Consider the following 12,704-nt stretch of genomic DNA (forward strand, 5'->3'; position numbering starts at 1 on the left):
GCCTTTCAATGATAGCTGTTACTGCACAGTAACGTGCTGATAGAAATGGAATATTACATTATCGTATGGAACAGTGATTGAAGGTCTTGCTGAGTGACAGAGATTTCCTTTTTCAACATCCTTCTCCCTCTGATCAAATTCTGGAAGGTAATCTCACTGATTTTTGTTTTTCCTTTCACAGAATTTTTTAGCTCACTCATTGAAAAGATGCAAGCAAAGGAAGTCTTGAGGAACCTGCGGCTGCTGGAATTAGATGAATTCAGCCAGTTTTTTCGGACCATTCCTCCACCAACACTGGTTGGAATTGCTTCATTTGCAGCTATTGTAGCCTACTGGCTAACTACCAGACCCAAAGCCCTGAAGCCACCCTGCGACCTTTCACAACAGTCAGTGGAAATTGAAGTAAGTCCTTGCTAAGTCGGTGTGGCATCAATAATGCTGATAATGTGGCACTAACTTGGCTTGATTAGATTGTCACCCAAAAGCTTTATGCCCACAGCACTACACTGGTGAGAAGAAAATTGAATTGAGTTGATGCACACTTTAGACTTGGTCTTATGTTTTCATTCCGCTCCTCCCACAGCATTTTTTTTTAAAAGAAAGGCCATTGCAAGCTCAAAACCAGACCCTGTGATTGTGACCATGGTGTGTTATCCCACCTCGTTCTCCATGTGCTCTGCAAACCAGCATCATGATTAATCACACGATCATTCTCCAACCTTGATTCTTTCTGTCCAACTTGCTTATCTATCCAATTGTAGCCGCAGCGTCTATAGAAATACGTTGCCTCCTGCACTGTTAGAAGTCTTTCAAAGATTAAGTCCTGAACCTTTCCTCTTCCATCTTTGCAAAATGCACCTAAGAACCACATGACAACAGACCATGATGCTGGAACCATGCTTTTCTGCTCTGCTAGTTTCCTCAAATCCTTGTTGCTTTCACGTATTATCAGATGACTTGTCTGGCGTTGATTCTTCCAGCTGATAAATGGCCTTTGCTGCTTTCTTTCTCTTAATCTTAGAGCTATTTTCTGTTTGTCATCCCTACGCACACTTGTCATTCCAGAGGACAAATGAGTGAGCATGGTTGAAGGCCTCAGCCTGCCAGTTAAAGTGGCATGGTGGCACAATGGTTAGCACTGCTGCCTCTCAGCGCCAGGGATCCAGGTTCAATCCCGGCCTCGGGTGATTGTGTCTGCGTGGGTTTCCTCCGGGTGCTCCGGTTTCCTCCCACAGTCCGAAGACGTGCGGGTTAGACTGACCATGATAAATTGCTCCTTAGTGTCAGGGGGATTAGGAGGGTAAATATGTAGGGTTATGAGGATAGGATCTGGGGCGAGATTGTTGTCAGTGCAGGCTCGATGGGCCAGATGCCTCATTCTGCACTGTAGGGATTCTATGATTCTAAATTGCTGTAAAATGTATAACTTGTTGTGAATGATTTTGCTGCTTTTTTTCTTCCTTCTGATGGAAAAGCATTTCCCACACGGAGAACTTGAAGTGAGGATTTCAGCACGTAAAGATCATGGATATGTTCAAACCCACATCTAACCACATTGTGGTATCAATGATCTAATGCATGTTTTGCACTGCATTTCTTTAGTTTGGTACCCTTTTGAATTTAACTCCATTAGAAGGTGCACAAATGCTTCTGGAAGTTGTATTAAAATTCCGTGCCAGTCGGGATAGGATAGCCTGAGATAAGTTCTACCTGTCTCACACCAGAAGTAGTATTTGGAAGATTATCCAATTCATTACCAGTATTCATTTTATATCCCGAGAGATAGCACAGAAATTCATGAAACCAGCTAGTAGAGGGTTCATGCCATAGTTTTTAAAAACAAGGAGGAACAGATCCAGGGGCATGGGAGTAAGAACAAGAGGATTAAGTTGATGGAGAATGTTTTAATTATGATCGTCAATCTCTGATTTCTCTGATATTAGAATACTGTCATTTTATAACAGTATTTTATGTAAGATCCCAAACCCATCAGGGAAATAGGTCCCACGACTATTCCAGGAATATGTATGCGACAGCCTCCAGCAGAGCAGAAGTAGACCATTTGGCCCATCAAGTCTGTTCTGCCATTCAATGAGATTGTGACTGATCTGATGTGAAATTCCTCAACTCCACTTTCCCACCTTATCCCCATAATCTTTGATTCCCTTGCTGATTTAAAAATCTGTCCCTCAGCCTTGAACATGCTTAATGACCCAGCCTCTACAGCCTTCTGTGGTTTAAAAAGAAATTCTGCAGATTCTCTAACCTTGGAGAAGAAATTCTTCCTCATCTGTCTTAAATGGGTGACCCCTTACTCTGAGATTTTGTCCTTTGATCTTTGACTCTCCAAAAAGGGGAAACAACCTCTCAACATTTACCTTGTCTAGCCCTGAGAATCCTATGGGCAGAATTTTGCTGTCCTGCCTACCACGGGGATTGTAGCGGGCAGGACACGGACCATATAAAGGTCCGTTGACCTCGGGTGGGATTTTCCAACTTTGGGGCGTGAGTGGCTGGAAAAGCCTGCCCGATATGTCTCAATAAGGTCGCTTCTCATTCCTCTAAATTCTAATGAGTTCTAATAAATGGGCCCAACCTATTCAACGTCTCCTCGTAAGAAAATCCTTCCATATCTGGGATCAACCTAGTGAACCTTCTCTGGACTGCCTCCAATGCCAGTATATCTTTGCTGAGATAAGGGGACCAGAACTGTTCAAGTATTCCAGGTGTGTATTTTATTTTGAAGGAGTGTACACACTTATGTCAGTTGTCTACATCCCTGAAGAAACATAGAATCCCTACAATGCAAAGGAGGCCAATCAGCCCATTGAGTCTACACTGCCTCTGACAGAGCATCTTGCCCGGGCCCACACTATCCCTGTTACCCCACTAATTCCCCTAACCTACACATCTTGGGACTGTAGGAGAAAACCAGAGCACCCAGAGGAAACCCATGCAGACATGGGGAGAATGTGCAAACTCCAAGGCTGGAATTGAACCCAGGTCCCTGGCGCTGAGAGGAACCGGTGCTAACCACTGTGCCACCATGTCACCAGGTCCCTGGCCCTGTGAGGTAGCAGTGCTAACCACTGTGCTGTCCATACCAGTGAAGAAAGAGAAGGAAATAGTGGAGGGAAAATAAACCAAGATCAAAAGAAAGGCAAAGAAAAAACTGTATATATTTTAAGGGAAGAACAGAAGTTATTTGAAAGGAAATGAGTTCTGAGATAATGAAGGTCTTTACCTTTAGTTATTTCAACATCGACGAATGTCGTATCTGACATGTTGATTTTATAATGATGTAAATTTGTGGAATTGAATATTCCAATGCGGAGAAAGAACAGAACTCTTTAATAAAAGAAAACTATTTTAAAATGCCTGAATGTTAAGCTGGCATAAATAAATTATCATGTGATTCTAAATTTATTTAATTTGATTTTGACTTGTCTTTAAATTTATTGAAAATGCTGACTGCGCATCAACTCATTTGGTCATCGTGACGTTATATTCCAAAAAAAATCTTTTCTGGTGAATCCATGAAAAACATGGATTGTTTAAGTAAGAAATGCTTTGAGAGAACATAATTGGAGCAGTGCTGCACAAGTTCTAATCATCAGCTCTTTAAGCTGGCAGTTTTTCAACTGAGTTTGTCCCTCAGTATTTTAGAAGAAAAATTGGCTTTATCCAGAGGTTGTCAACATTGGCCCTTCATTTGAGCATGTCAGAATCAGATTGGTTCGAAGGCAGGATTACAATTAATGACACATTGTCGAAGCTGAACATTTTTTAATTGAGCTGTTGGTTTCTGCATGTCAGTTATAGATGTACCTACATTTGTGCTTAACCCCAAAAATGTATATATAACCAAGTGCTGAAATGCATCTTTTAAAGCTCTTCTTTTGATTGTGAAATGTTTTGGGAGTAAGCCTTGCTGTTGTCTTTTATGATATCTGCCTTGCAACCTTTTTGAGATGAAGTAAATGTTCCTCAATGTGAAACTGTCTATATTTGATAACGTGAGGTCAGTGTATAGAAACAGGAGTTCACCATTCAGTTCCTGGAACCTGTTTTATCATCCAATTAGATTATGATCGATTTGTACTTAACTCCATTTACCTTCCTTGATTCCGGAACCCTTAATATTCTTATCTAATGAAAACCCATCAACCTTTGTTCTGGAATTTTATCTTGATGCTCTAATATTTGGTTAAATGACCTCCTCTTGTCTCAACTCTCTCTTACAGCTCTTCAAAACATCTCCTCCTTTGTCTTCAAACACATGTTCTCCTGTTGCCAATATCCTTCCTTAGCTGCAGTAGTCAGTTGATTTTGGAACAAGTATCCTCACGTTTGGATCCCTTAATGATACTACATCACACTACCTCGTGATCTTCCCCAGTTCCCTCATGTCTGCTGTTTCTACAACATTAGCCTTTTGTTCAACTCGACCATTCATAGTTCGCATCGCTTCCCACTTTGTGTTGTCCTTTGGTAATTCCCTTCTATGTTGGTCTTTGTGCAGAAGTGAGTGAGCGGGTTTCTCTAGATTTTATAGAAATGCTGATCTAAATATAATCCTGGTTCATAAACAAGAGGTGCTGACAAACTAGATGCATTTATCATGATTCCACTGTACAACTCACTTTTATGCAAGTTCATATGAACGTAATACATTTTTGTTTCATTAGGGTGCCGATCAAGCTCGTGGGTCTGTATTAGGTGATAGCATTCAGCTTATGACACACTACCACGATGATGCAAAGACTATGTATGAAGTATACCAACGCGGATTACACATAACAGGCAAGTTTTTAGATCCCAAAACAATTCTCATTTTGAATTTGAAGAATTTGTTTACAAATACTGGAAGGCTGTTAGGGAAGAAATCCTTCAAATGATAAAGTAAGGTGTTTAATCTCGAAGCAGTAGCACGTTTTGGGTATCACTTTTATTTTTGACCGAGTAACAATTAAACATTGATTAGGAATTTCGAAGCAATGTTGAATTTCTTGAATTCATTGGACCACATTACTAGCTCCTTTTGCTTCTGTCTGTATGCCTCTCATCTCTCCTAGTTCTCTCCCATCTCCTTCATTTCTCTTTCTTTCTCTTCTTCCCCTCCCTCGCCATATTCTTTGATTCCTTTTTATTCCTATGCTTTTCCTTTCTTACATTTTGAAAAGGTAAACAGGAGAGAGAGTCAATCTTATAGCAGAGATTTTAGCCTGACAAGTTGGACATTTGTATCTTCTCTGCCTGTACCTTGATGGGAAGGCATGCTTGGCATCCTGCCTGAGTTGTGGGTGTGGGAGCTCTTGTTGACTTTGTTAGAGCTGGAGAGTGGGGGAGTTTGTGGTGCTGATCAGCAGCAATACTGACAATTTTATCCTTCATAACTCAATGCAGTCCTTTTGAAAGGCTGTTTAGGCTGTCCCAATGTGATCAGCTGAGCTCCAACTGCGACTCTGACCTATATTATGAAGTGAACAGTCCCAAACAGCTGATCTGTTGGTGGGAATGAAACCAGCAGAAATACGAAGGTAATAAAAGCAAAATACTGCAGATGCTGGAAATCTGAAATTAAAACCGTATTTGCTGGAAAAACCCATGTTTGGCACCATCTGTGGAGAGAGAAACACAGTTAATGTTTCGAGTCTAATATGATGACTCTTTGGAACCTTGAATACTAATGGTGTTTTTTAAAAAACTCCTTTTCTACCAATGATTCCAGCCTCCGAGACCCCTCCCCTCTTATTTTCCTTTTTAACAAAGTAAAGTCTTGTTCCAAATAAAGTCATTCCCAGAGCATTTCTAATTTGAATTTCATGGCATTTCTTTCTGGATTGAAATGCAGTGGGTTGACACAACACCCCTATGCTCTGCAGAATTATGATTCTGCTCTCAGCAGGGATGCACGACACTGGGGGAAGTGCTTTGGAAGTGAAGGGGGGGCTTGGTAGTCCACCGTAATGGCCATGGGAAAGCCAGTTACAGTGCCTGCTTCATTCCCTGTCAACAGAACAGTTCCTGCTATTCAAACTGCTCACAATTGCTTTAACACGCGATTCCCAGACAGTATTAAAATTGCATCAGACATTTGATTTGTCTTTGAAGGCAGCTATTCCACTTAAAATCATATCATTGTAACTGGGCAGGATTTTACGGCCTCGCTCGGGCGAGACCAGAAATTCCCGCTCGAGATCAACAGAGATTTCTGTCGTCGGACTCTTGCCCGCGTTGATTCCGTGGCGGGCGAGACAGTAGAATTCCGGCCACTGTCTCTTCAACTCCGAACGCTTTATTTACTCTTCCTTGAATCCGAACAATGCTTCGGTCTCTTTTCTCTCAACTCAATTCATTCTTCTGGTCCCAATTCCCTGCTTATCTGGACTGTAACTTTTGTTCCTTGGGAAGCTTGCATCTTTGTAACTCGCTTCTCCTGACACAGTTGTGAGATGTTCACTCCCCAGTATCCTGTCTTCAACTGCAATATATCCAACTAAACCTAAAGCTTTGTTTTACCTTGAAAGGTCTTCCAGTTGCTAAGCAATGCCCACATTTCTCTGCTGGACTGTTGTAGCCCTCTCTAAGAACAACAGAAACACAGTTGGAACTTAACCAATCCTCACAAATATGAACACCTTTTGGCCAGCATCAAACTAAGTTTTATCCTTCCAGGTTCAGAAAGATTAAATTAAACACACTTAACATTATACCTTATTTCTAATGTTTACCCATACAAATATAAATCCCTTAAACTATCATTGTTTTCCTAACAAAAGGTTATTTCCCCTTGTGGTGGTATCTAGAAATAGGGGCCACTTTTTTTAAACCGATGAGGAAAAATCTCATCTCTGGTGGTTGTGAGGAAGAGAGTCTTCGAATATTTCTAAGGCAGAGGTAGATGGCTTTTTGAAAAGCAAGGGGGTGAACAGTTATCAAGGGTAGGCAGGAATGTGGCGTTCTAGTTAAAATTAGATCAGCCATCATTGCATCGAATGACAAAGTGGGCCGAGTGGCCTACTCCAAATCTACATGTTCATATACACTACCTGTTGGTCAGTTCAATAGTAAAGCAGAAGATAGGAAAAGCTGTTTTGTAAAAAAAAATCCAAGTATCTATGTTATATTCCTTTATTTTGTTTCATTCCTATTCAAAGTAATTATTGTGTTATAAACTTTTGAAAATATGACCTAGATTCAATTTGTGAAGAGATAATTAATAAATTCTGAATTTAAACATGTATATTTTTGCAAGACTTGAGAGTTTTTTGTGGTAAAGATAGAAATTAATGTATTTCCTTGTTTTATGCCATTCATTGGAGAACCCATGATCTGAATATGTGATCTATGAATGGGAAGAGTTGTTTTCCTAAATTGCTTGCAGGAATGCACTTTATATGTAGAGCGTGATGAAGCAAAGTTATTTATTGAAATCTGCCTGCAATAGGTAAAGAAAATAGTATTCATCAGTAACCAGTCAAAAATACTTTATTGTTGCAAAGAAAATTACTGGTTAATGTCTTTCTGAAAAAAATACCCCTCTGCTATTGTGAAATAACCCTTGCAGCAGTTTAATCTCTTAATATTACCTAATGTTACAAAGTAATTTGGGTGTTGCTTCTATTTTAGGTGATGGACCTTGTTTAGGATTCAGAAAACCCAAACACCCTTATCAATGGCTTTCTTATAAACAGGTGAGAACAGATTTGAAAGAACCATTGTTCTTGCATTCATTTGTACATGATGCTGTTTAATTTCATGATTTTCCTTTTCCTTTGTTCATGCGATATAGGCATCGCTGGCTCGGCCAGGATTTATTAATTGCCCCTAATTGCCCTTGAGGGGGTGCTGGTGAGCCACCTTTTTGAATCGCTGCAGTCCATGTGGTATCGGTATACCAAAAGTGCCATTAGGAAGGGTTTTGAGATTTTGACAGCAGTGGAAGGACTGCAATATATTTCTAAGTCCGGATGGTGTGTGACTTGAAGGGGAATTAAGGGTGACCATGTTCGCTTGCACTTGCTGCCTGTAAGTGATAGAGACCACCAATTCGGAAGATGCTGTCAAAGGAGCCTTGTTGAAATGCTGCAGTGCATCTTGCAAATGCAGACTGCAGCCATGTGCACCAGTTATATTTAAGGTGGCAGATGAGGTGCCAATTAAGTGGGTTGTTTTGTCCTGGATGTTGTCAAGTTCCTAGAAAAATTAAAATTTGAGAGAAATCTAGCTAAAAAATTAAGTGAGCATTGGTACTGTACAGTCTGAGGAGGAGTTAATGGAAAATGAGATGGCCGATGAATTAATCCGGTATTTTACACCAGTCTTCACCAGAGGGGATACGAGTAACATTCCAGAAATTGCTGTAAATTAGAAGTGCAGGAGGAACTCAAAGTCCTAAATCCCCTTTTGGAATTTAACAGCTAAAAAGCCAAGTTCCTATCTAACTCCGAATGCAAAATTCTAAATCCACATTCACCATAGCCCCTCATTGCAGAAATCTACTTCACCATAGCCTCTAATTGCAAATGCATACACCTAGCACCTTTTTTCCCCCATTTACCTTTCAACCCTCACAGACGCGCTGTCTCTATTAACCTTCTCCCAGTTTAATTAATGTATAGACTCACACAGCTGCCTTTCCAGCATACCACCCATATTCCCAAGTCTCTATCTACAAGGGCACTTAAGTAAATTCAAGGTAATCAGGCCAAGTCAACATGGTTTTGTAAATCATGTTTCACCAATTTATTGGAGTTCTTTCAAGGAGTCTTATCTGCTGTGGATAAAGGGGGACATGTGGATGAACTGTAGGTGGATATTCAGAAAGCATTTGATAAGTGCCACAGCAAAAGTTATTGCAAAAACAAAAGCTCATTGTGCAGGGGGGTAATATTTTGGCATGGATAGAAGGTTGGCTAGCTAACAGGAAGCAGAGAGTAGACATGAATGGGTCTTTTTCTGGTTGGCAGGATGTGACAAGTGGTGTGCCACTGGAATCAGTGCTGGGGCTTCACCTCTTTACAATTTATATAAATGACTTGGATGAAGGGACCAAAAGTACTAAATTTGCTGATGAACGCAAAGGTAGGTCGAAAAGCAAGATGTGCAGAGAACATCAGGAGGCTACAAAAGTATATAGTGGTTTGGTGAGTGGGCAAAGATCTGGCAAATGGCGTATCATGTGGGAAAATGAGATTGCCCATTTTGGCAGGCTGAATAAAACACATTGGGCAGAATTTCACCTCCCCCCTCCCCCCCACCATGGGAATCGTAGCAGGTGGGGTATGGATCGTGCAAAGGTCAGTTGACCTGGGATGAGATTTTCCACCCTTGGGGCGAGCGTGGCTGGAAAATCCCACCTTGTATCTGAATGGTGAGAGGGCTGTGAGATGCAGAGCATGTCCTGGTGAATGAATTGCAAAAGGTTGGTGCACACGTGCAGCAAGCAGTTAGCAAACCTAACAATGCTATTGTTTATTGCAAGGAGAATTGAATACAAGAGTAGGGAGGTCATGCTTCAGTTGTGCAGAGCATTAATGAGACCACATCTAGAGTGCTGTGTACAATATTGGCCATCTCCTTTAAAGAAAGATGTAAATACATTAGAAGTCATTCAGAGAATGCTTACTAGATTAGTATGTGGAATGGGTGGGTTGTCATATGACGAAAGTTGGACATGCTAGGCTTGTATCCACTGGAGTTTAGAGTAAGAGGCAACTTGATTGAAACAGTCCTTTTGGGGGACTTGGCAGGATGGCTTGTGGAGAGATTGTTTCCTCTGCATAGGAGAACTTGGAACTCGGGAGGACTATATGAAAGTGAAGGGTTGCCCAAGGTCCAGATGAGGAAAAGATTTTTCTCTTGAGAGTTGAGACTTTGGTATTCTCTTCCTCAAAAGGTGGTTGAAAGATATTCAAAGATTATGCCTCAGACAGAAGTAGATAGTTTCTGATGAACAAGGGAGTGATAGGTTATTGGCAGGAATGAGAAGTTGATGTTTTATCGAATGGCGAAGCAGGTTCAAGCGTCCAAGTGGTCTGCTAATTTGCATGTATATTCAGCTGTTTTGTCCAACTCTGATCTCAGTATAGCCTTGATCCAAAATGATTGAAAAGCATATTAAACCAAAACTTCAGCATTATTTATGTATGTAAACAATGGGTGTCAATTTTCATAGTATATAACGTTATGACCCAGTTCAACTGTTTTTCCCCCATTGTGTATTCAGTGTTCATGGTTGGATTGGTCAGTCCCTGTTTTCATGTTAGACATGTAAGAATGTGCAGCTATGCTACACAGCATAGCCACCTGCTTTAATATTATAGTGCTGCTCCCAGTAGCAGTAATTCTGGGAGTCGATCAGCTTGGACTGAATCTACACCGTTTCAGTAGCAATAAAGCAACAGCGCACACAACCCTTGTTGTTTCACATTCTCTTTGGAGGCATCCAGGGAAATCATTCCCTTGTGGAGGGTTTTGATGCTTCAGAGTTGAGTACATTGGGATTCCATTTATTTATGTGGTGACGAGCCATCAGATGCAAAGATGCAACTTAATGGTGCAATAGTCACAGGGCAACTCAATTCTGTTTAATTAGTTGAGGTTTGGAAACAAATGACACATAACCAATATTATTTGCCTGACAGGTAGCAACTCGAGCTGAGGAGTTGGGGTCTGGACTGCTTGAAAAAAACTGCAGGTCCTCATCAGACCAGTTTATTGGTGTTTTTGCACAAAACAGACCTGAGGTGAGAGATGGTAATAAGTATTCAGAAGTGCTTTTACAACTTTTTGTGGTATTTATTTGCATACATGAAGTTTGTTTCCTTGTTTGTTTTTGTATTTTCATAATTGCAACATTCTACCAGTGGATTATTGCTGAGCTGGCATGCTATACTTACTCCATGGTGATAGTGCCACTTTATGACACACTTGGACCTGAAGCCATTCGTTACATAATTAACACAGGTAAAAAAAAAAATAATGAGCAGCTTCTCAAAATTATATGCCACTTACAAAATTTAAATGCCAAAAAGATGAAATCAAAGGATGCTTAAATTCAAGGAGTTAGAAGTAACAATCTTCTGAGCTCCAAACTTCCTCGTGTTAAATTATGATTGGCAATAAATATCGTATTGAAATCCAGACGGTGGTAGTGGAATAATTAACAATTCCATATAACATCTCTCAAATCTGCATTTAAAAAAAATTATTCCAAAATTAAAAACACGTTTGATTTTTAGAGTTTTCTAATCCGAGATGAGATTGGAAAATGAATGAATTGCAAAATAAATTAAAGCACTGTTATCATGACTGGGACAAAAAATGGCTTCCTGGAGTAATTCCTTAATATATTTATTCATGCTGCATCCACATCCTTGGGACCACCAATGTTGTATTGTTGGAAATGTGAAAAACTTGGTTTTTCAGAAGCAAATGATTAAATTTTCTCCCCAGTATAGTGATATTCCTGCTTTGGCAGTAAATCTGAAGATGAGTTGTAGATTCTACAAATACAAATGTTCAGAAGAGAATCGTGCTTTAGGATATCTTGTGTCACTTTTAAATTGATACCATATCATTCTTTCTGTTGAACTAAAAATTTGTACCTCAAGTGCATGGGTGGCACAGGTTCCTGCCTCACAGCGCCAGGGACCTGAGTTCGATTCCAGCCTTAGGTGACTGTGTGGAGTTTGCTCGTTCTCCCTGTGTCTGTGTGGTGTTTCTTCCAGGTGTGGCATTTTCCTCCAACAGTCCAAAGATATGCAGGTTAGGTGGATATTCCATGCTAAGTTGCCCCTTAGCATCCCAAGACATGGTGGCACAATGGTTAGCACTGCTGTCTCAGTGTCAGGGACCCCCGTTCGATTCCTGGCTTGGGTCACTGTCTGTGCAGAGTCTGCACGTCCTCCGTGTCTGTATGGGTTTCCTCTGGGTGCTCCAGTTTCCCCCCACAGTCTGAAAGACGTGCTGGTTAGATGCAAATGGCCATGCTAAATTCTCCTCGGTGTATCTGAACAAGTGCCGGAGATTTTCACAGTAACTTCAAGATAGTGTTAATGTAAGCCTACTTGTGACACGAATAAATAAACTTTAAACTTCAAGACATGTAGGTTACATGGGTTAGCCACAGTGAATGTGCAGGGTTATGGGAATAGTATGGGGGAGAGGGTTTGGGTAAGACCCACTGAGTCGGTGCAGTCTCAATGGGCTAAATGGCCATCTCCTGCAATGTCAGATTCCATGATTCTACGAATATTAGGAGAACGTCACACTCGGATATGGGGGTTAAAGTTTAAAGTAAAGTTTGTTTATTAGTCACAATTAAGGCTTGCTTACTTACACTGCAGTCCGACGCCTTTCGGGTCAATGCACCTAACCAGCCCATCTTTCAGAATGTGGGAGGAAACTGGAGTACCGGAGGAAACCCACGCAGACGCTAGGAGAATGTGCAAACTCCACACAGACAGTGACCCAAGCCAGGAATCAAACCCGGATCCCTGGCGCTGTGAAGCAGCAGTGCTAACCACTGTGTTACCATGCCACACAACACCAGGTTAAAGTCCAACAGGTTTATTTGGTAGCACAAGCCACTGGCTTTCGGAGCGCTGCTTGTGCTACCAAATAAACCTGCTGGACTTTTAACCTGGTGTTGTGACACTTCTTACTGTGTTTACCTCAATCCAACGCCGGCATCTCCA

At 41.0% G+C, this 12,704-nt stretch overlaps 1 protein-coding gene across 3 annotated transcripts in view; it reads left to right on the forward strand.

Moving 5' to 3' along the window:
• acsl6 (acyl-CoA synthetase long chain family member 6) overlaps positions 1-12,704 on the forward strand; it is a 102,865-nt gene that overhangs the window by 28,143 nt on the left and 62,018 nt on the right. For 2 of the 3 annotated variants that reach the window (XM_078230809.1, XM_078230811.1), the window contains exons 2-6: positions 182-402; positions 4,689-4,803; positions 7,633-7,697; positions 10,650-10,751; positions 10,872-10,971. In XM_078230809.1, coding sequence (XP_078086935.1) covers positions 208-402; positions 4,689-4,803; positions 7,633-7,697; positions 10,650-10,751; positions 10,872-10,971 — 577 coding nt within the window. In that variant the 5' untranslated portion in view covers positions 182-207. Of the gene's footprint in view, positions 1-181; positions 403-4,688; positions 4,804-7,632; positions 7,698-10,649; positions 10,752-10,871; positions 10,972-12,704 lie in introns of those variants that run through there. The other variant, XM_078230812.1, reaches the window with a different exon arrangement.

This window comes from Mustelus asterias, chromosome 16, assembly GCF_964213995.1.
Source record: "Mustelus asterias chromosome 16, sMusAst1.hap1.1, whole genome shotgun sequence".
Classification (NCBI taxonomy): Eukaryota; Metazoa; Chordata; class Chondrichthyes; order Carcharhiniformes; family Triakidae; genus Mustelus; species Mustelus asterias.